The sequence below is a fragment of the Squalius cephalus genome, assembly GCF_949319135.1.
Source record: "Squalius cephalus genome assembly, chromosome: 4".
Lineage (NCBI taxonomy): Eukaryota > Metazoa > Chordata > Actinopteri > Cypriniformes > Leuciscidae > Squalius > Squalius cephalus.
The window spans coordinates 41,282,178-41,306,827 of record NC_137125.1 but is presented as its reverse complement, the minus strand read 5'-3'; the positions used below and the strand labels follow the sequence as shown (position 1 = coordinate 41,306,827).

At 37.4% G+C, this 24,650-nt stretch overlaps 2 protein-coding genes across 4 annotated transcripts; one reads left to right on the top strand and one right to left on the bottom strand.

Moving 5' to 3' along the window:
* Window positions 1-887: 887 nt before the first annotated feature.
* def6c (DEF6 guanine nucleotide exchange factor c) lies at window positions 888-12,435 on the bottom strand. Of its 3 annotated transcripts, none has more exons than XM_079868807.1 (14): window positions 12,134-12,435; window positions 10,774-10,914; window positions 9,537-9,719; window positions 6,707-6,934; window positions 6,305-6,451; window positions 6,118-6,226; window positions 5,817-6,034; window positions 5,145-5,252; window positions 4,468-4,634; window positions 4,293-4,355; window positions 4,023-4,173; window positions 2,646-2,729; window positions 2,435-2,492; window positions 888-2,278 (listed from the first exon to the last, which is right to left on the bottom strand). In XM_079868807.1, exons 1-14 carry the CDS (start codon window positions 12,227-12,229, stop codon window positions 2,127-2,129), a joined length of 1,905 nt encoding a protein of 634 aa, XP_079724933.1. In that variant the 5' UTR covers window positions 12,230-12,435; the 3' UTR covers window positions 888-2,126. The 3 variants fall into 3 exon arrangements, with proteins under 3 accessions (XP_079724933.1, XP_079724932.1, XP_079724931.1); XM_079868806.1 differs by having other exon boundaries at window positions 2,435-2,525; window positions 5,145-5,246; window positions 12,134-12,431; XM_079868805.1 differs by having other exon boundaries at window positions 2,435-2,525; window positions 12,134-12,428.
* A 2,650-nt stretch (window positions 12,436-15,085) lies between these two features.
* Window positions 15,086-24,302, top strand: slc26a4 (solute carrier family 26 member 4). The gene is made up of 22 exons (XM_079868804.1): window positions 15,086-15,389; window positions 15,824-15,863; window positions 15,966-16,147; window positions 16,216-16,355; window positions 16,447-16,557; window positions 18,014-18,216; window positions 18,362-18,526; window positions 18,892-19,044; window positions 19,179-19,261; window positions 19,577-19,724; window positions 20,398-20,511; window positions 20,585-20,662; window positions 20,751-20,846; window positions 21,038-21,144; window positions 21,574-21,643; window positions 21,727-21,819; window positions 21,946-22,041; window positions 22,190-22,426; window positions 22,696-22,750; window positions 22,859-23,004; window positions 23,759-23,842; window positions 23,923-24,302. The coding sequence occupies exons 3-22, from the start codon at window positions 16,011-16,013 to the stop codon at window positions 23,944-23,946; spliced, it is 2,340 nt and encodes a 779-aa protein (XP_079724930.1). The 5' UTR covers window positions 15,086-15,389; window positions 15,824-15,863; window positions 15,966-16,010; the 3' UTR covers window positions 23,947-24,302.
* The last annotated feature ends 348 nt before the right edge of the window (window positions 24,303-24,650 follow it).

Sequence of the window (24,650 nt, the reverse complement as noted above, 5' to 3'; positions counted from 1 at the left end):
GCTGAAAAGAACACTGTCTACAATTAAGCATGGCAGGGCTCGGTGATGCTCTGGGGCAGCTTTGCATCCTCTGGTATTGGAAACCTGCAGCGTGTGGAAGGCAAGATGGATTCATTGAAGTATCAGGAAATCCTAGGAGAAAACGTCATGCCATCAGTGAGGAAGTTGAAGCTTGGGTGCCATTGGACCTTCCAACAGAACAATGATCCCAAGTATACCTCAAATTCCACCAAGGCTTGTTTGCAGAAGAAGTCAAGGAAGATTCTACAGTGCCATCACAGTCACCTGACTTGAACCCCATAGAAAATCTCTGGTGGGATTTGAAGGAAGCGGTTAAAGCACACAAACCCAAGAATATTACTGAACTGGAGGCCATTGCTCATGTGGAATGGGCTAAGATACCTCAGAAACGCTGCCAGAAGCTGGTTTCTGGTTATACATCTCGTTTGCAGCAGGTCATAACAGCAAAAGGGTGTTCTACTAAGTACTAAAGATGCCTGCCATGAAGGGGTTTAATAATTTTGAGTGCAGGAGTCATTAAAAGTTGCATTTTCAGTTGAATTCGAGGAAACCACTTGAAACATTTGTTGTGTTGAGCTATTTCAATTACTTTTGTTTGAGTTGTTCATTGCAAACAGCTGAAAGTAAAAAAAAATGCCAATAAACCTGATAAAGGTTGAATAATTTCTGTATATCACAATACAAAAAAAACATATCTGTTGCAACTTCCATTAAAGGCTTCCACGAAGGCTAGTTACTTTTCAGTGAACTTCCTTTTAAATTTGGCAACAAAAAAAAAACGAGCATAATGAGATTATATGCGGATTAAATTGTTAAATGGCAGATGGATACATCCAACTATTACAAAAGTAGTGAAACAAAGGCTTAAGTATTGCATTTTATTTTCCCTGATCTCTGGACCTGACAATTCCTCTCGTCGCAACCTCAAATCTCTACACCCACAGGTAGAAACCCTCCAAACCATAAGGGAAAAAGATCCGTATCTGGAAAAATCACGGCCACAACTTTTCAAAAATATCATTTACAGTCAGTCTGTTGATGACCACCCAAAACTAACAGAGAGAACCATTATTCATTCTCAACAGAAGCCTCAAAGCCACAAACTCAACTGTACTTTCTTGCTGGCCTCAACGGATCTATTAATAGACTGCATGATTCTTTTCACTTTTAAGCAAAAAGGGGGTGTCCTAATTGTTTAAACATGGTCAGTCCATTTTAAAAACATGATTTGCAAAATAAAAAATTATGGTGATTGGCTTCTCAGACTTTTTGGATCCTGTCCCCTGATCTATAAGGCAGGGGACAGGAAAGAGAGGGAAAAAAATCTATTGATTGGTTTGGTTTGTCAACAGCCACAGAACAAGCGCCCCCTCTACTGACCACACAAAGAATTACACACCGTAACAAAAACACAAAATTGATTGTGAATGAAGTGTATTATTATTTAAAGCAAGGGGTTCTGAACTTCCAAGGGGGCCTAGACAAAACAAGCATTAAATAAGCTAAAATAACAAAAAAAAAAAAAAAGAAAAAGAAAAAAAGATATAAGCTGACATATTTCTCATTTTAATTTGCTCCCTCATTTTTATTTATAAACCAGGATTTTCACAGTATTGGAAATTCAGTATGAGGGATAAATACAATATTTTTATAATGAATATACATTTTTTTCCCAGTTATGTCAAGTTCTTAAATATTTTATTAGGCAGAAATTGCTGAGAAAATGCTATTAGTAGGTAAAAAAAAAATATTCATCACAAATAACCAGAAATATCATCTAAATTGAGTGTAAATACTTAAGAACATTCAGCTATTGAATGTTTAACCTGGAATTTTAATATTAATATAGTTTATGGGGAGCCTTGAAATGGGACAGTCAAAAATGCTGATTTAAAGAATTAAAAGCCTCTGGCTGACTGCTGCTAATCTATATTTACTATTCATTTTGTGCATATTACTTAATACATAATGAACAAGCTGATCAGTATGTACATATATGATCTGTGAGGTGTTTTTGCAGCCAAACTCAAACACACAGGGCAAGCCTGCTGCACAAAACATGTACAATATTATACATATACAGTAGGAACACCGATTTAGGAACCCTATTCTTCCTCTTTTTCTGGTGGTGATGGGCTGTAACCATTTCCTTTTTCTTGACCGACGCCTGTTTGAACCTTAGTAATGAACTCTGTGCTAGTGAGGGCCTGGCCCTGTCTGGGACAGGTGTTCTTTACTGGCAGATGCTCGACTTTGTCTGTGAATAAGCAGAGGAACAGAAAACAATGATTGTAAAAGGCATTTATGATTGTGCAGATATGATCAAACAGAACGCATCTTGTTTATTTCATTCTCACGTGACAACCGAACACTATTCGGGTCATAAAAATATTTGAGTGAGACTGTATCTTACCTCCTGGTGCAATGGGTTTCATGAGGCGGTTGAGCTGAATTGTCCAGTGTTTCAGCATCTGAGTGGAAGTAGACTGACTCATCAATTCTCTCTGTATAGAAATAGTTCGAAAGTCTGAACACTAAAAGTAATAGCACATGATTTGAGGTGTCATTCACGTAGCCCTCAAATAGCCCTTTTTAGTTAGTCCTACACTTTTCTAATCTCTCACCTCCGTGTTGTGTTGACTGCACTCCTCTGGTTGCTGGATGCAGGGTGGTACTGCAGTGGAAGTCGATTCATGGATAGGTGCCTCCTTTTATACAATAAAAGCCAGTTGTTAATGAACTACTAAACAAGCTGTAATTAGAATAGGGGCAGTCCAGTCAGGCAATCCTTGCGTTAAATCATAAAAGCTATTTGCTTTATGTGAAGCTCATTCAGACCTGCCCTGATCTGAAACACTATGTGAACTGCACAGGCACATGGACTTTAGCCAATCATAAAAAGGCATTAACACATAAAGATACAGTAGCAAAACAGCCTGTTTAAAGGAAAAATACAACAAAAAGTCCAAATTTGGTCAAAATCTTATTGACAATTGTGTATATTCCAATTTGGTGTGACGTCATCTGTGATGACATGCACTACTATTCAAAAGCTTAGGGTAAGGTTTTTGTTTTTTTTCTTGGAAAAACATTAAAACTTTTATTTAGCGAGGAAACTTATTTACTACTGTGGATTAGTTTCAAATAAATTCTGTTTTTCTGAACTTTCCATTCGTCAAAGAATCCTGATTTTTTTTATTATGTTTTCCACAAAAATATAATATAATATTGATAATATAATAAATGTTTGTTAAATCACCAAATCAGCATATTAGAATGAATTCTGAAGGATCATGGTGACACTAAAGACTGGAGTAAAATGGCTATTTTAAATTGTTATAATAGTTCACAATATTACTATTCTCCTAGCCTGGGAAAACCCAGACAACTTCCGGCAAATTCAGATTTGCTCTGCAAGTAGTCTGGCAAAGAGCTCATTCAAGCCCATTTCCATGGCCTGGAAATCGCGGCACCAATCAGAAACATTGAGGCGGGCTTTACACAATGACGATCGCTCTGATTGGTTTTAGGTCTATCCAATTGCGCCCAGAGGCATTTGAGCAACGTCCGTTCAACTTTTAAATGCATTATTATATTCAAATTGGACATGAGGACAGTCTCCATGAAAGACCCACTGGCAGATGAACGTGCTACTACATTTCTCTCCGAAACGGCAGGAAATTAAATTAGATTTAATAGAGGATTTTAACTGTGACACGATGATTGACAGGGCAGTTTAAGTGACAGGATGCACGCGAAAGTGTACTTTAAATACCTGGAGGGGGAGGGGCATCAGACTCCGACAGTGAATGACAAAATAACCTTATGAAATGCATACACTACATGGTTGAGTACATAGTGCATGAGTGCATAGTGTATAGTGTGTCATTTGGGACGCAACTCTTGTCTTTCAAATATAAAACGCTACAAAAGACAATATATGCTGTCCCTTTACTATCTTTATGTCTTCACACCAACTCCAGTTGTGCCTTGTCTCTCACCTCTGTGTTGTGTTGACTGCTCTCCTCTGGTTGCTGATTGATGGGACGTGTTGCAGTGGGAGTGTCATCCTGAATCCTAAAAGCAGGAGTTTCCAGCTGACTTTGGAGGAGGAGAAGTTCTGCAAGTTTCTTCTGCTCCTCCGCAAGCTGCCTACAGGTATAAATGAAAACACTTTAGAGTGCATTTCTTGTCCTAATACAACACTGTCCATATGTGTTGGTGATGGTGTGGAATGTGAATAAAATGAAATAATTTGAGATTTGCGGCACCTCTCTAGTTCCTGTCGGATTCGTTCTTCTGCTAAACGGGCGTTCTGCTCCTCCGCAAGCTGCCTGCAGGTGTAAATGAAAACAATTAAGAGTGTGTTTCTTGTCCTAATATAACGGTCTTCATATGTGTTGGGGATGGTGTGAATAAAATGAAATAATTTGAGATTTACAGTACCTCTCTAATTCCAGTCGGACTTGGTCTTCTCCTAAACGGGCGTGAATCTGAGCGTTGAGCGCCTCCTCCAGTTTAAGTTGTGTGAGTTCTAGTTCATGGATCCTCTTCTTCTGCTGCTGTACTTCTTTCTCCATCTCAGTCAATGTAGTTGTCATCCTCTCCTTGGCCTACGCAAGCACCAACACAAACAACTTTTCTAACATTCACTACTGTTTCTAACATTGTAATGTTGTTGCATCTTGAAGACTGATTTACAAGTTTGGGGTGAGTTACTTAACAAGGATGCATTAAATTAATCAAAAGTGAACAGTAAAGAAATTTGTAATGTTACAAAAGATCGCTATATCAAATAAATACATATTTATGATATAGAATCCTGCAACAAAAACCCCCCAGAAATATTAAGCAGCACAACTGTTTTCAACATTGATAATAATAAGAAATGTTTCTTGAGCAGCAAATCAGCATATTAAAATGATTTCTAAAGGACTATTTCTAATGATTTTTTTCATGTGACACTGGAGACTGGAGTAATAAAGCTGAAAATGTGGATTTGTCAGTAATACAAGTGCATGAATGTGTTAAAATATGCGATGAGAAGCAGATGTAGTGTGACAACACATTAACAAAACAGGATGGAGAAAAAAAAAACGTGTTTTTTTTGCTCTTTATCTCACCTCTTTAGTTTCTTCGAGCTGTCTCTCCAGATCTCTCTGCACTGTCTGCTGTTTCTCTCGCTCCTGCTTCTCTTCCTCTTTATGTTTTGCCTCCACCTCCCTCTGTTTCTGGCGAACAAAAACTATTTTTAAGACAAAGTAACAGGCTATGTTTGGAACTAAATACTAACTTACTACTTACTCAATACTGCACAGTACACACTGTACACATCCAACTATTTTTTTTTAAATAGTATGTGAAACAGAACACGCATGGTTATGGTTTATGATCATCACGAGGCATTTTTAATTATGACAAAGCTGCTTGTTTTCAAAATTGTATACGAATATATTGATTTATTTAATGTTAGTATATTAAATAAATTACCACGATTCATTTTGGAATTATGTTCTGTATTCCATAACTGTGTTCTTCAATAAAACAATGGTTGTGGTTTATTTGTAGCATTTTAATTACTTTTAATATATTAAAATAATTCTATTAATTTAAATATGTTTAAGCCCCCCTTAGAAATGTGTTGAAGGCCCCTGTTTGAAAACCAATGCTTCAGTATATTGTATAGTGCCCATTTTAGGAAATGTAGGCATATCAAAATTTGCATGCTGCACACAGTAAACATGCTATAAACTGCAGATGTGGTAAGAGTAATCTGATAGTATTAAATCGGTTACTTGAATGATGCTCTCGATGTGTTGCTCCAATTTCTCGGTTTCCTCCTGCTGCTCCGAAGCGGAGTGCTGCGACGCCTCAACTGCTATGGGTTCACTGTTGTTACTCTGGTTGCTCTGGCTTCTCTGAAGGGTTTCTCTCTGCTTGCGTCTGCTCAATTTTAGCTCCTGATGTAGAGAGCTCTTACCCTCGGCCCTCAATCTCAACACCGTCTGGATGGCTACAAAACACGGGACATCATCGCTCAAGAAACCAGGACACTTCGACAAGAAAGCAGCAGTGCTGCATATAATGGCTCCTCACCTTGTACCCAGTCTACTCTCTGTTTCAAGTTTGAAGCGCTCATCTCATAGGTCCTGATGTGAGTCTTCACACAGAACAGGCAGCGTCGCCCTTCTTTATCAGGGAGATTCTGAGTGTGATGACAGTTATGAGATATGAGAATGTTCTGATACCTTTATTTTACAGTGGAATACACTTGCTAATTTACCTCCACCACACAGTTCTCCTCCAGCAGGATCTCTCCTTTCTTCTCCTTCAGGTCCTCTCCGACATAGTACGTCAGGCTACTGGGCTTTAAAACAAACCAGCGCTCCTGCCAGTTCCTGCGAACGTGCCCCTTCTTTAACAAGTAACCCTGATGGATAAAGAGAATAGGAAAAAGATAGAATGTGACTAAAAGACTTGAGATAAAAGATTGACTTGAGATTGCACCATCTGTTACACAATGCAGGAAGTAAAGGACCATGCTGCAGTGCTAAGAATCAGACAGAATCAGTAGTTGGCAGATGTTTGTTTAAACGATTGCATTAATTTACTAAGATTCCCATTATTAGATGCCAGTTCATAATACTGCATCAACCTAGTGTGCTGCACGCTAAGCATCAGTCACCTTCTTGATGGTGTTGTGGTACATCTCCATGAAAACTTCATCCACAGCGAGACTGAAGGCCTCCTTAGACTCAACATGAAAAAGCTGGCCTGCACTCAGATGTTCCAAGAACTCCCACACTGACATGCCGTCCTGAAGATCAACATTCTGGGACAAAAATTCCTCCAATAATGTCCCATCCCACTCCACACTCATTGTACAGGAGATTTTCTTCAGCAGGTACTCCAACTAAATTAACAGAGTTCACACGTTAGCATCAGCTACAGATGAGCTGTTAAGGACATGGATGAATCTCACAAAAAAACATGTATGGTCACATATATTATATATCTGGATAAAGAAAATAAACCCTATTTTAAAGTGCCCCTATTATGCTATTTTAAAGGTTCCTAATAATGTTTTGGAGTCTCCTACAACAGGTTTACATGCACCAAATTTCAAAATCATTTTCTCATAATATACATTGCACATCACCACATTTTTCAATGATTCTCAAACGACTCGTCGGATGAATCAGTCCCTCTAAATCCATCCTTTCCGCGAGCCTGCTCTGCTCTGATTGGCCAGATGGCCCGGTCTGTTGTGATTGGTCTACCGCTTAAAGCGCATGTCGGAAACAAAATGGCCATCACCATAAATAAACTTCAGCTCAGGAGGCTTCCTCAGTCTGAACACAATGTAAAGACAATGTAAAGACAGTAACAATGGCGTCGATTCTTAGTCGGTTCAGAGTCGATTCCTTCTTTGAGAGACAATACATTTATTTGTCGTGCACTTTCGGCTTCACAACTTTACAGATCGTTTACATTCACAGACAGCTACATTACACACTGCATGAAAGGGAATATTCGCAAAAGCATAATAAGGGCACTTTAATGATTCTTTTTTTCTTTTTTCTTTCATTAAATTATTAAAGGTCCCATTCCATGGATTATTTTGATTATTTAATAATGTTTCCAGGGGTGCCCTTATAATGTTAGTATGTTTTTTAGATCAAAAATTGTTATAATTTAGAAATAAAAGGCATATTTCCTAGCCTGATTTCATTCCCTGGTTTGAACACTCTGTTTGAAGGGGCGTGTCTGCTGTGAGACTTCAGCGTAAACGCCCTCTGCTGTGATTGGCTGACATGCTTGCATATGAAATATCTGGCATTACATGTGGAACTATCTGGAAAACTTTTACTATTACAGCTATTATACGTTTTTACTATTACAGCTATCTGGATTAACGAATCGTGAGAAGTTTTTTAAGTATTTAGATCTATTACCATCACATAAAAGGTTGCAGTGATGATGAGCATTGAGCAGATGACAGTCTGTTGATCGCGTGAAAGATCTTATCATTGCAACGCAGTTTCTGCACTCTCACTAATGATTTCACCAATGCAAACATGAGGTATATAAATACAGTAAGAGCTTCGTTGTGCAGTGTAACAGCGTCATTGATTTCATAACGAGTTTTGGCAAGTGTCCAGATAAACTCGCGCTGTGTCACCGACAGCAGGTTTGGGCGATTGGAAAGGGATTGTTCTTTGATCGCTTTCTGTATATTAATCACAGTTTAAGTAAGATTATTTTCATCCTACTAAGAGAAACGAACGATGTGAAGAGTGATCGCTACTTCCATATTAAATCACTACTTACCACTTGCTGGAATATAGTTGAAATTGCCCCCTTCGTCAGTATGAAACGCTGAGAGAAGTCTGCTTGATATTATCCCAAGTTAGAAAAACAGTCCGTGGTGAAATGGACAGAGCAAACTAACAACTTCGAATTAAACTTTTGCGGTATCCGATTATAGATAAACATCAACCACGTCTGTTGACATTTCGCCATCAATACGCCTGTGTTCCTGTGGGCGGAGTTTACGGTTCTAGTGACATCATTAAAGAAGGAAGTAGAGGGGTGTAGTCCAATCGAGCCGTTTTTTGTAGTCAACTTCTGTTAAATAAAATTTCTCGCTTGGCATTGAACTTTGAGCTTTATAATTTTACAGATATTATTTATACTCTAACAACAACATTACACACTAACTAAAGTTTGAAACATGGGATCACATAGAACGGGACCTTTAATACATTACTAATCCCATATAAAAATATCATTTCTATAAAAATATCTATTTCTTTTAAATATGACAATCTTGACTGGTTTCATGAGATTCACCCATACAGAGGGAAAATAAAACGTATTTTCAAGGGGTTTCAAACAAACCATGCTAGCTCTATGTTGAAGAAAACCAAATGATGGGATGAGATGAGAGAACACAAACGCATATGACAAAAAGCAGCAAGAAATGAAAGTTACGACATATCCTCAAATTTGGTTTCTTGATAAAAATCTACTTTAGACTCCTGTTATCACCAGGAAACCACCACATCTATATGAAGTTTTAATCATCATGTCACTTCCTTCCTTAGAACAGATGCATATGAAAAAAGAAACACCATACTGCAGCTTCAGACCACTCGAACACTATCTGAATAATAAAATGTGAGATTCTCAAATCTTATTTTAGTTCTCACTTAAGCATCATAAACTTCTGCCATTCACAAACATAAGACTAGGCATTTTATTAGTGTGGACAAAGTCTAACCAGCATTAGGTGGTGTCATTTCAACATACAAAACATCCAGCCTCAAAACATGTTAGTCTGTTTGGAGGTATATGTATTATTTTGGTGAACAGGAGATTTATATATTATTATATTAATATTTTTAATATCAGCCAGAGTCTGGTTATATGCGTGTATCATTTCAGCATGGTGATTTGCAGCTATGTCTTGTCTTATCTCTCTATCTGTCCCTCTTTCTTGTTTTCACTCTCACCTCCGGTTGAATGATGACTAATGGGTAACGGTCTTCCGAGAGCAGGTTGAACAGACAGAAGAGTTTGAAGCAGTCTCTCTGTGAACACAGGCGCTGCTGAGTGCTGGGCTTGAAGTTCTTCTTTGATGTCAATGTCCAGCACAGCTCATCAAAGGTTTCCTTATTAAACGTCCCCTCTGTGGCCTGTAAATTAAAACAGCAGTGTAAGCAGCCAAGAAAACTTTACCTGACACTGTTCGCCAACAGACATTGCTCAGTATTCAAATAAATTAAAATGCAATAAGCATTTCTCTTTTCTTAAAGATATAGTTTCCCTTAAATGTAATATTCTGTCATTACTTAGTAGCATATCATTTCAAACCCGTGTGGAACACAAATGCAGAAATATTACAGAATGTACTGCACTTTAAGGGGCTTTTGAACACTCCGAACTCTCTCCGTTTGTTTCATGGCAGAAAGAGTGTCATATGAATTTGAAATAACATGAGATCAGGTAAACCCTTGTGTAAAAGAATTGGACTGAATGTGCACTTGTAGTGTTCTTTAAATCTTTAAGTTTATTAGTATGTGCAGATATAATGTTAATGAAATAAAAGGCCACTTAGGTGTACTATATTGCTTAACACACTTAACTAATAATGTCAAATTAATAAAGTCATTATGTATTCATAATTTTTCTTTAAAGTACGCTTATTTTGATGTTAAAGTACTGTACATGTAAAGTACTTGGTTATAATTGTAACTGTAGTGTGTTATTTGATATTACATTTAAAGTAAATATATTTTAAATGTACTAAATTGTAACTTCATTACAAATATATTAAATAATAAATATCCATTTAAATGTGTAAATACAAATATATTAAATAATAAATATCTATTTAAATATATTCAAATATTTTTAGTTTACCATAAATGCTTGTCAGTACACTCAACAGTACACTTTAACCATATTTCAAAGTCAACAGAATTATGAAATTACATTTAAAAATGTTCTAAAGCTCTACCTTGGGTCAAAAAGCATCCCTACATTCAACTAATTACATTTAATGTAAATGTAATAAAATACATTTTCAATTTATTGTAAATAAAATTCAATCATTTGTCCTGAAACATTCTTTTAAAGTAGATTATTTCAGTAATACCTTTTTTAAAAGTATGCTAAAGTATACTTCTTTTTCACAAGGGAAATGATGAAAGAATTTAGATTTTTGGTAATTCTGGAGAGTTATCAGACCTTTGCCAGGATGTATTTGTTGAGGTAGGGCATGTAACCCTGGTTGGACACTGGCCCATTGTTATTGTCCTTAAAGTGCTCCTCTAATGCCACAGGATCGTGAGGAATATTCAGCGCCGTATAGAGATTGTGTGAGAGAACCTGGTGGAGAAACACACACACACACTTGTTTTTATATCATTACGTAGACTCTCCATAGGCGTAATGGTTTTATACTGAGCTAATTATATTTTCTAACCCCTAACCCTAAACATAACCCTCACAGAAAACGTTCTGCATTTTTATTCAAACATCAAGTATGATTTATAAGCCGTTTTCCTCGTAGGGCCCAACCAAAGGTAGGTACACACACGCACATACACGCACACGTTTTTTTTTATCATTGTGGCAGCCAGTAGCCACAATAGTAGGTAAACAAGACCACACACACTATTCTAGTGAATGTGAAATTACTAAGCTATCTTACAGTGGCCCCAAAAGAATGTAGCAACTTAAAAAAATGTTGCTATGTGAACTTGAGGGGAACTGACTTCATACAGTACATGCCCTAAATTACCTAGAAACTAGTTTGGAAGAAGTAATTGCAAAAATGTCACAGAAAAGTGAAGTCAGTTCTTTGAAGATGAGTCACTGTTCAGCTGTAAAATGAGTTGGTTATAAAAGTTATTGACATGATCATGGGACCTTGTTCTGATATGACATACAATCAGCATCTGCAACTGACCTTTATATAACGTACAATAATAGTTTTACACTCAAGAAGAACAAATTTGCAGAAAATGCTCTCAGTCCAAGTTCTAACATGTCCTGGGTCGGCCCTTTGCTTAAAATCTCAGCATAAACAGACATGTTTAAACACGAGAAAGACTGTCAAAGCTGTCTGCATGCTGACTGCGTCCTTTGGTATTTACTTTCAAACTCACAGACCAGTGATGCCATTAAATTCCCCCATCAATATCCATAAAAATAAAATAAAAAAAATATATATAAAACCCATATTTTGAGGATGTATTTGTATTTTGTACCCAAAAGTGGGCTAAACCTGTCAAAACCTCTTTTTGGGGACATTAATATTTGTAAAAAACAAAACAAAAAGAAGGTAAGTGTGTGTGTGTGTGTGTGTGTGTGAAAGAGAGAGAGAGAGAGAGAGAGAGAGAGAGAGAGAGAGAGATGGATAATATGGCATGACTTATTTGGACTGCTGTTCCTTTATCATGTAGCTCTTGATAAGAAAATACGACACTGAATTAACTATCACAGATGTTGAAAACATTTACAGTGTAGCCATTTTCGTGTATAGAGTTAAAGCAAACAACACATTGAAACACGAGTCAAGTCAAAGGTACACAGGTGGTCTGACCTTTAGTTGCGACTTGGACACTTTTCCGCTCTGCTCTACATCCAGAGACGTGAACGCGTACCAGATGGACTTCAGCAGCTCGCTTTGTAGATCCATAACGCCAGTAATGACACATCCTGCTCACATTCTGAGACAGATACCGCTTTAAATTGCGGAACTGAGACGTAGGCTGTAGTTAAAAAACCTTGTGAGCTGCCTACCTAGGCAGCATTGTGAGCAAAACAGGCGCGTGCAACAATTTGAGCCCTACCGCAGCTATGAGGAGGATTAGAAACGCGTCTATGATGCATAGAATGCTGTCTAAATAGGAAGCTCGTTAGATTTTAAAACACAACCTGAGTACCGAGTAAAATGCACCAGGTGGGAGGGACAGTCTACCGCCAGTAAAACGCAAGTGCAACTGAGTTTACCACAATAAACAAAACCTCTAAATTCTTAAGTAGGCTAAAAGGCAACGAATTACAACTGCCATAACATAGTGATTCCATCAAATTAACAGTTTAGGAAGCTGTTTGAGATGTGTTATACACTGCGTCAGAACGATGTAAAACTATAACAAAACGAAAAAAACAAACAAAGGTGCATCTGGTATTTTGGTTTGAATAAATCTTTTAAGTGAACAAATCGTTCTCTAATAGACCTGACAGAGTCACTTAATATATTATTTGTTCGCTGAGGTTTAAGTTCTTCCCTGCCTTCAAAGACTAACTGTAACACAAGTAAGCTACGATTCGAGTGTGTCCTGTGAAGGAAGGCTAACTGTAGCCTACTGAATGAACAATTTAGTGGAAGAACGAACAGGAAAATCTTACTGAAACGAAAAGAACTAATCAGTCATTATTCCAGCATCGTTCAGTTTGCCATGTCAAACAATCTAGTTCACAACCAGGAGAGAAAGGGAGATTAAGAATTGTGATTAATCTGGTTAAAAACTATGACTTTATTTTGGCTGTTATGTCTTTTTCTTCTTCTTTTTTTCTGTAAAATCACAGTAGAGACGTAAATCTCAGTAAATGTGTAGACGCAAATTATGACCGACTCAGTATTGTTCAACGAATCAATTGAGTGAATGATTCAATGATCCACTTGTGAGGGGGAAAAAAAGTATTGACAAACGTAGTATTGTAAAGGCTACTGTTGATTGTTCTTGGAGAATAAAATCTTGACAAAATCATTTTCTTTATTTTTTTGTCAACAGATTCAAAACCCAAAATCCCCCCACTGCCTGCATAGGACGTTTGAGTGGGTTAAGTTAAGTGTTCTGTGGGTGTAAAAGTAGCGAGTGGATGCACTTCTATCTCTGGTCAAGGTTCACTCATGCAGCTCAGGTGGGAGTGAATCTGTTAGTAGCCTACTGCATGTTTGTTCAGCCTTATAAAGCTACAAAGAAGCTAGGCTAATACAGGGAGTTATTAAATAGTTTACTCTGCAATATCAGCTAAATATATTCGAAAATGTTTCTTGACTCATGATCTTAAGCAGGGTTTCTCAAACTCGGTCCTGGAGGGCCACTGTCCTGCACAGTTTAGCTCCAACCCTGATCAAACACACCTGAGCAAGCTGATCAATGTCTTCAGGATCACTAGAAACGCACAGCTAGGTGTGTTTGATCAGGGTTGGAGCTAAACTCTGCAGGACAGTGGCCCTCCAGGACCGAGTTTGAGAAACCCTGTCTTATAGCATGATAAAGAGAGGACCACTAGAGAGAATGTGTTAAAGAAGCATTCATCTAAGCAATCATTTTTTAAATAAAATCAGTTATAAGTGGATATTTTTATTCTTTAAGACTATGATCTTGGGTAGTATAAGAGAAAACTGCAAAATCAACATGTACAACACATGAGAGACATGAGAGAATAACATGTCAAATTATAGTTCAGACACTTCCTCCAAGTCTCAAGTACAGACATCAGGTGACATCAAATACAACTTCATTTTATCATGCATGCCAAATGCGTGATATATATAGAACAAGCAAGCAAGTCGCATTAAATTAAGGGTTCAGTACAAGTTCGGCTCATTTGACAGAATTTGTGGCATAATGTTGGCTACCACAAAATTAATTTTCAGTTCCTCATTTTCTTTAAAAAGGCTAAAGTCTGGGTTATAGAGAGGCAATTAAGTAAATCCATAAATGTTAAAATACTCCCTTTTCCAAAAGTAAAGCTACAAAATGACTGTAAAGAATATGCATGTTAAAATGATTTTAGTATGGTGAAAAAACAAAACACAATAGAGAAATATACAAATAAATCACACATTTCAGTGTAGGTATAGCCAATTGTACAACTTTGACAACAACAACGCAATGCTGTAAACTATAAAACCCTAAAACGATTGGAAAAATAATTTAAAAATCTTTACAGCTCAAATAATACATACGTTTATATGATTTAATACAAGTGCTTTTATTTATGCTTTTAAATCTTTTAAAAATGGTCTCCATTTACTTCTATTTTAAGTGCCTCACTGTAATGTTTTCACTGTAACCTTTTAACATAAAAAAAAAAGGGATAAGTTGAATTTATTTTTTTGTAGTAATCATCATGATGTCACAAGTGTACTAAGAAACTACAAAAAGTACTATGCCTATATGAAAAGAGCTTGATGCTTAAAATCGTCCTCACTAACCAACTCTTTTAAGTCAAATTATCAACCTGACTCATAGCTTACTGACAGATTGTCAGACACTATGAATTTAAGAGCTGGCTCATGTTCTGAGGAGAGATCTGGCCATATCTAGACATTCTGTACAAACTAAGGAGGCTAAGAAGGTCAGATTGAGTCGTGCGTAGATCATATTGTTCTCTCTTGAGTGTTCAATCACATCTGCACTGGTCGAAATGTACATATGTAACCCCCCCCCCCCAGCCCGCCAGCCCGCCAGCCCGCCAGCCCGCCAGCCCGCCTTTGACACATCCCAGACCCCCCTCACTCCCTTTCTATCACAAATACACACTCATTTACTACTGTAACAGACAAACAAGATTGGCAGTGATAGTCAACCTTGGCAGGATGCATGCTGTGTGCCGCTGATGTAATTCCCTTTTGCTTCCTCTTGGTGCTTAACCCTGATACACCTCCCACATCCCAACTCAGCTTATAAATACAAAAACGGGATGCTGCTCCCATTAAGAGAGTCCGACTTCATAGACATGGACAATATGTATGTTTAAGTGGACGTCTGGCATACAGTAGATGCACCCTTTCTTGACTGGGATTTCAATTTGACATAACTCTAAACTGGAACTGACAGGTAAGACTTCGTAATCAACTTATACAAATAGGTATTTTGGTATAAACAACAATGGACAAGAAATGTATTTATTCAGATACTCTTAAATAAATGTGGGGTTTCATTTACCATCAATACTGTTTTGATATTATAGTGCAACTGATTAAGAATAAGAGGCTTCAAGATAAGGTTTTCTATTGTATTCGTACTTGCGGTTCTCAAATGTGAGGGAAAGACTGGTGGACACAAACCTCCTCATTCAGAGTGGGAGATTGGATCCCTCCCCAATTTCTGGAAGGGTTTCTAATGTCAATGGGTTCAGTGATCTTAGTGCAGACCTAAAAGAGCTGGTAATACTGCCAGAGAAAGGGAGAAGGGCTCTTTTGGTCTGTTCGATCAGATTGTTTTGACACAGGAGAGACGAGATCCTCTATGTGTTTTCTTATCTGGATTAGCCATCCTACAAAAAGAAAGAAATAAAATGAACAAGTGACGGTAGGTAGAAAAACTACAATAAACTAAATGCATAACCCTCAGCAAATCCAAATGAATCTGAATGAATATGAAATCTAATAAATCTGCTTTTTTCTCTAACAGATAAGATACAACACACAAGAATTTACAGATAAACAATCAGGCAATATGATGGATGAGTGTTTTCATGAAAAAGATGACCCCGTGTCACGCCGTATCTACTCAAACAGCGTCTTTGACCAGGTCCATGAGAGACGAGACCAAGAGATCCAGAGTTTACGAGAACGGCTGAGCAGAACCTGCGGGTGAGTAAATGTGGAACTCACATCTAGTGTTTTCACCTGCATTGTGATATTAATTGAATTTTCCACAGATGCACTGATAAATGGGCTGTTCAGAAGATAAAGGGGCTTCTGCCAATTCTAGAATGGCTTCCTAAATACCCAGTCAAGCAATGGTTACCCAGTGACGTTGTCTCTGGAGTCAGCACAGGTCTAGTGTGCTGCTTACAAGGTAAGATAGACTCTGTGAACAAAACACCATATTAACTTAATACTGTAATGATGCTACTTTAAAGATGTAATTGCTTTCTATTGTTGAACAGGTGTGGCTTATGCATTGCTGGCCTCTGTAGCACCAGTCTATGGACTCTACTCTGCGTTTTTTCCAATTCTCACATACTTTGTGCTGGGAACATCCAGACACATCTCTGTGGGTAGGTCTATGTCTTTATTAATAAATCTTTCAAGTGGTATCAAATAAAAGATACTACTATACTGCTTACTGCACACTACTTACCATTTAATGCAAATCAGTATGCAATACGGTATGTAGCGTTATATGCTTAAACGTACAGTATGTAATTTTTTCGGCGCTAGGGGTCGCTAACCTCTTACAATAACAAAGGCGTAGTTTGATGACGCAACATTTGCTAAGAATTATGGATCTTGTCGTCAACGTCAAGCCGACCGATCTAATAATGTTTATGGATGAGTAAATACATCAATGTTTTTATCATGTGATATGAAGCAGGTCAGGATTGCTAAGAGACAGCTATCAGCTCCACACGCGACGCGAGTCCCGCGGATATAAAAGGAATATGGACATTTCATTCTACCGAACTACACGCAAGTGCAGAATTACTACTCACAGGTCAGTTTATTAGACAAACTAAACTTGTGAGGTAACGCAGCGCTGTTTCACTTGGTCTAACATTACACTATCACACTAAACTGCATTTAAATGTGTTGAAATTGATGTGTTAGTTTGTCTGTATGAGACTAGCAGTAAGCTAGATCAACATTAGAATAACATACAGATCATATTCTAACATTTTATCATTGTTGAACTATATAACATTGATTAGTTTTATGTAAATGTGCTCACCTGTTTAATAAAGTACATGTAGGAGCGGTCGAAGTCTCGGACGTGGAGCTCTCGGCATTTCGAAAACACCGCGCTGATATTGATTCTCGTTTTAGTTCTCCTTTTTTATCCAAAGTCTGCTTGCCATGGTCCATAATGTTTGAACGAAACAACAACAGCGTGCAGATAGACATTGCGAACTACACAGTGGTCCACGTCTGTCGCCTTGGTTACTATCAGAGGGCTCTGGTTGCTATGGCAGTACGAGTGGAAACCAGGGAGAACGCGGATATGACACCATTGACGGCGACAAAACGGAAATAAAGAAACGTGACGTTTCTTCGAATTAAATTACAAATTTCTCCTGGTTTGAAAGTTGTTGGAAACAGTCGGGATAATGTAAGTACACAACTAAAAAAAATATATAACAGTGATTTTTGCTATTTTTAAAGCAAAAAAGTTACATATTGTACCTTTAACACAGTAGCTACTACTACATTATGTGATCTTGATAAATTGCATGTTTTATTCTGTAAAAATGGCATGCAGTTAGCATCTTGTAATTTTACTTAATTGTTAGAAATTCAATTAAATATTGATTCAAGAAAACATATATAACATTACTTTTGGTTAATTTATAATGGAAGTTCAAGTTTGGAACAGTATTCAGTACCAGTGTGCACTGATGTATACAAATGTAGAAAGCATATTTTATGCATATAGAATATGTGCATACTGAATAAATAGTAAGAGTAGTATGCAACGTTTTCTTGTCATTCTCTTATTTGCCACTATACGCCATTTAGGTCCATTCCCTGTCACCTGTCTGATGGTGGGCTCTGTAGTTTTGACCTTAGCGCCCGATGAGCACTTTCTGCGTTCAGTGAACATAACAGCTGTGAATGAGACAGTGACAGATGAAAGATTAATGGAGGTGGATCTAGAGGCCAGAGAGGCCCAGAGAATCATGGTGGCTTGTACTATGACAATGTTGGTTGGATTATTCCAGGTAAAGTCACAACATTCAAAATTAAAAAATGTGATGCAGAAATCTGCACTTTTGTAGAAATGTATTCTTAAGCATCAGACAGCAGTATTATCATTTAATATCAAGGTGGTGTGCTGCAACTCAAATGTGTTTTGCTTATTCTCAGGTGGCTATGGGGCTGATGCAGGTGGGCTTTCTAGTCAGGTATCTCTCAGACCCACTGGTAGGCGGCTTCACCACTGCTGCTGCCTTTCATGTCTTCATATCTCAGATTAAAACCATCCTGTCTGTTCCTGCCCACAACCATAGTGGATTCTTCTCCTTTGCTTATGTATGTCTCTTACATTTTTTTTATATTATTAATATCACAAACACACCTATCTCAGCTTACAGAACTTGCATATATATATATATATATATATATATATATATATATATATATATATATATATATATTCATTTTTTTTTTCCAATAGTTTTTTTTTTCCATATTAAATTTTACTAGTGAATTTTTGCTTTGCTATATGTTTAATTTCGGCAATTTACATAACATTTACGTTTTATATAATGATATTTTAATTAATGATGATAATAATAATAATTATTATTATTATTATTAATAATTATAAATAAAAATAAGTATTAATATGATATTATTATTACATTGAATTATTAAAAAAAAATCTCCACATTTAGACTCTTATTGATGTAGGTAGGAACATCAACCAAACGAACATTGCAGACCTGATCGCTGGATTTCTAACAATCTTTATTGTTATGGCTGTGAAAGAGATCAACACAAAATTTCAGCATAAAATCCCACTGCCGATTCCCATAGAAGTGATTGTGGTATGTACAGTTTTCCCACAATTGTCCTATACAAAGTCTCAAACCACAGACTAAGCCTGTATTCTCAGACATTTGATGATTTTTTTTTTTTTAAATAATGATTGCCATTACCTCTCACTCTTTCGATCTGATAGACAGTGATAGCTTCTGCAATCTCTCATGTGATGGACCTGAAGTCTCAGTACGGCGCCAGCATTGTCCACAGCCTCCCCAGGGGGTAAGAGCACATCCTGTGGCACTTCCTGCTTCCTGATGAGGGCTGGGTGCACATTCAGTCACTTTATATTGACATACTATTATTATTGTCCCTGTAAAGATTTTCAACAGAAATGTTATCTCCAGAACAATGACACTGACAGACAGTTTGAAAGCCTTGTCCAATAATAACATTAAACGGTTATTATTACATCCTACCTACATCAATCAGAGACGACAGCATAAATACAAAGGCTCACAGTACAAGTGCAGTGTACAAAACCGTTGTGTGAATCTATAGTAACTACTGACTTTGTGTCTGCTTGTTTCTCCACAGGTTTGCACCGGCACAGCCACCAAATATAGCACTTATCGGGAATATGTTGGGCTCTAGTTTTTCTACAGCAGTGGTTGGTTATGCAGTTGCAGTCTCAGTGGCAAAAGTCTACGCTGCAAAACATGATTACACAGTTGATGGCAACCAGGTATACAAAAATAGTGTGTGAATGTGTCTCTGACATTGCAAATATGCTTTTGTCTGATGGATAGTGGGTCCACAATGCTAAAAGCACATAATAAAATGCAACGAACCATACAGTCATACAAAGTAAAGTACATTATAACACTTAAATGGTTTGTGCTTTGAATGTGTCAAGACCAGCTGAGAACTACTGCTTTAGTTGGTTTCTTTCATGAAATGTTCCATTAACAAGTACTGGGGAAGTACATTTGCAAGGGTGCTTGTGTGAGTGTGAAGTATAATAATAAGTGTCAGCCCAACACTCTCCCACAGATGGAGAAATTATGAGGGAGAGACAGTGAGTTGGCCTTTTAAGGTCACTTTCACCTGCCAGAATAGAACAAATTTGAGTTTGCAACAGCGGCTGATATCATTTCTAAACCCGGCAGTGCAGCATAGAGTTGAATTTTTTGAGAACTGTAACCAAAACAAAACCTCAAAGATTCTAATTAGGTGTCAGTTCTAAATGTATTTGCATACGGATTTGTGATTGGTCTTCAAATGTAGGATTTTTCTTTTTTGTTTTTCTCCTTTGTTCCAAAGTGTAAAGGTAAATTGCTAGTGTTTAATTCTAACAAACTGATACAGACTGATTATAAACCACCTGATCTGGCTTACTACACCTTTATTCCCATTAGGAGCTGATAGCTTTTGGCGTCAGCAACATTTTCGGAGGATGTTTATCAAGCTTTGTGGCCAGCACTGCACTGTCACGGACTGCAGTACAGGAAAGCACAGGGGGGAAGAGTCAGGTAAAATGTGTGTGTTTGTGTAAATACAGTACTACTACCCAGATTTAACTGTTCTCTCTTCTCATTGTTGCAGGTTGCTGGTATCATCTCAGCTCTGATGGTGATGATAGTGATCTTGGCCCTTGGGCCCTTTCTTCAGCCTCTGCAGAAGGTGTAGTAGAGGAACCTAATATTTTAATACAAAAAACATTTAATACAGCCAAAATACATCACGCAACTCATCCCTTTCTGTCCCGCAGTCAGTGCTAGCTGCCATTGTTATAGCCAACCTGAAGGGCATGTTCATGCAGATCTCTGAAGTGCCTGTACTCTGGAGACAGAGCAGGACAGACTGTGTAAGTACACAAGACTTAAGGTATGCATGACTGTGTACAAGAGTTTCTCTAAGCTAATTGTGTTTTGAGGTCATAATATTTATCAACGAATCGAATCATGTGAATCATTTTGGTTTATTTGTATAAAATGAGATTATATACCAGCAGTCTGTGTCTGAGATGAGTGCATGTGAATCGTCATTCATCTGCAGCTCATCTGGATAGCTACTTGCCTGGCCTCCATCGTGCTGGGTTTAGATGTGGGCCTGCTGGCTGGTCTGGTGTTTGAGATGGGCACAGTGGTGGTCAGAACACAGTTGTAAGTAGCAAAGTTGTAAGGACATTAAAGTGTGTTTGAGATTAATGAACTGAATGAATGAATGAATGAAGCATTTTATAGCACTTTTTTAGATTTAAAATGGGATCAGAGGTCTCTCCTCAACCACAACCAGTGTACAAAAAAAAGGTTAAAATTTTTATTTGACAAAGCAAATTCAACCGTTTTTTGTTTTATTTTATTTCTTTCAGGGGGTTTGGTATATTTCTTGAGAAATGTGACAACTGTTCATCTGAATTAGTGCAGCTTGATGTTTATGATATACCTCAAACTATGATTTTAAATATTGTCAACAATAAGGGCATCATATAAATGCTTGTTTTGTAATATTTAACAAAAGTTCAAGAATTATTAGAGAATAATTACTGTGATATTCTTAATAAGACCTTGGTTTCTCTCGTTTTAATTCAGCCCTTCCTGTGCCAGCCTTGGAAATGTCCCAAACACTGATATCTACAAAAACATGAAAGACTACAAAAATGTAAAATTCTATTTGTTTTATTACTTACTACAACTCATACTTATGGTTATCTAAAATAACAAGGTATTTCCCAAAATTTTCAGATTGCTGAAATTCCTGGGATTAAGATTTTCAAGTGCAAATCTCCTATTTATTTTGCAAATATTGATTACTTCAAAGAAAAGTTGAGAGATGAGGTAAGTTTACTTTTTGCTCAAATTCTAAATTCAGAAAATCTGAAATGAACTGTATAAGACGTGATTTGTGGTTTGTGGTGTGCTTTGACGCTTAGTAAAGTTTTTTTTTTGGTGTGATTCTTACAGGTGGGGTTTGATGCAGTGCAGGTGTTCAAGAAAAGAAACAAAGCTTTGAAAAAGATCCACAAGCTCATTAAAAAAGGAGAACTACAAGCTACAGAGGTACTTTGCACAAAACAGTTTTCAGCAAAGTATTTGCAATAATGTGCGTTTCACGTACGTTTAAAACTTTTAGCAATTCATTGCAATTTAAAGCCTATTTTGACTGACCTGACCTTCTGGATTTCCCCATATCTGATGTCCTTCACAGAATGGTTTGGTACCAGTGGCCTCACTGGGAGTAGAAAACAAAGCCTTTGAAAACCAGCAGGGTCCTGAGCTGCAGAAGGGGGCGTCTCAGCCAGATTCAGAGGTGAAGGTCCAGGTAGACTGGAGGTCTGAGCTGCCTGTCGGTGTGTCAGTGCCCAGGGTCCATATTCACAGCCTGGTCGTGGACTTCTCAGCCGTCTCATTCCTGGACGTGGTAGCAGCCAAGTCTCTCAAACTGGTGCGCCATCTTTATTGCTCTTTGCTGTCATGGTTTTACTTCATTAATGCATAGCCAAAATCTGAGGGTTACCCTCACATCCTTCCAAAGCTGTATGACTTTCAATCTTCTGCAGAACACAAATGTCCATACAATGAAAGTCAGTGGGGTCCAATGTTGTTTTGAAACGCATTGTATTGACAAAAACATTTGAAACATTCTTTAAAATACCTTATGGCTGTAAGTATTCCTTTAAGTAGTAGCTAACTCGTCATTTCCCATCTTCGCAGGTCGTAAAGGAATTCCTACGAATTGGGGTTAGCGTCTATATCGCAGGCTGTGATGGTAAGGCCTGGCTCTATAACAACATGTTGATACAAGCTGTGCCAAACTCCAGCCTGATAATGGCAGGTTTGGAAACAGTGAATAACCTAAAGGGTCCTCGTGTCACAGGTGAGCTTGTCAGGAGAATGGAGGCCCTGTCCTTCTTTGATGAGGAGGTTACCAGAGACCTTCTCTTCCTCTCGGTCCATCACGCCATTCTCTTCATCAAGATGGAAACCTCCAGTGGAAATGAGCAGGATCCATTAGCTGAGAAGGTAAAATGAACAGCATTAATTCGATTTTTTAGCTTGAGAGGAGACTGAATAGACAGAATATTTTGTGTTCTTACTGCAAAAATACTTTTCTGCAACATGGGGAATGTTGTAGTGTGTAAAGCAGTTCTATGTGTAAATTGTCTCATAATGAAGCTGCTAATGGCTCTGGCCTAACTTGGTGGTAATGTAAATTTGGGAGGTGGCTAGTAAATTCCTTGTCAGTTCATCCACCTTATTTTAAATGTAAGAGAGGGTGCAGGCATTTGTAACTTGAATGTGCGTGGCTTCCGGTGTCGTCCTCTTCTAAAAAATGTATCGCAGTTAGCACAAAAATATCAAACAGCAACATTTTTTTCAACATGGATAACAAGACATTCTGAGTACCAAATCATGTGACGCTGAAGACTGGAGTAATAGCTGCAGAAAAATGTTGCTTTTCAATCACATGAATAAATTATATTTTAAAATATATTTAAATAAAAAAAAAAACGTATTTTAAGTTCTAATAAGATTTCACAATATTACAGTTTTTACTGTATCAGATAAATGCAGCCTTGGTGAGCATAAGACACTTAAAAAAAAAAACATCTTACAACCTCAAACTTTTGAACAGTAGTGTACATTTTGACATGTGTAGCAGCTCATCTGAGTATTCTGTGCATACAGAAATTCCCAATACAGTTTACATACTGTAAAATGAATATTAGTAGTATGTTAATATGCCATTCTGAAGACACTGTTTATATATGTTAAGATTTTACAGTTGCAAGATGACAAAGAGCCACTTCCATTTACTGAAGATGAGGACCTGATTGAGACCTATGACAACCAACATTTGGTGAGCATCCCAGATCTTTTATATTATCAGATAACTCAAATCAGCAACCCACCAAACAAATGTTTCTCTTCCATGTCTAGGCTATTCATGGACTTTCAAACTGAGAAAAAAACTCCCTGTATTCAGAGTCACTGGGAAAAACAGTCATCATCTTCCTATTCATTTGCTGATAATGAGTCAGGAGACGTTTACCTTTGTCCAGGGAGGACTAGAAAAATAACAAAATAACTGAAGTTAAAAAACATTAAGTGCTTTCATTTTTACAGCCTTATTTTTGATGCAAATGCCAATCAGCACAATACAGGATGTTCATCCCGTGGAGGCCTGTTCATCAGTATGGACAGCAGAAGAAGAATTTGATCTCTTTTTGATAAAACAAACATATATTTCTTGTTAAGAACTGATCACTGAAAATCTTAAAGCAGAAGAACATTTAATATTTGCAAATAAATCACCTGGGAAATAACATTTTAGTGCGTCTCTGTGTGCTTTATTAGTCTGCTAACCCTGATTTGTTCTTGGGATGTCACTGTGGTCAGATACTTAAAAAAGCTCTGTTATCTACTTTTTTGGGGAGGTTTGTGACACATTATGAGTAATGTAAAACCGAGCGAGTCAAATATAATCTTTCCTGTGTTGATGTATTTTCTATTAAAACAAGAAGTTGGGGTGGAGCACATGGAAGGGCTCATCACTTTTTTTTTTTTTTAAAGAACCAATAGCCTTTAGTTTACATAACTGTGTGAATCATGATTTGCTAATTGGTATTGGGTAAGTGGTTTTGGGGGAAGGGCAGTTTCATTCTAGA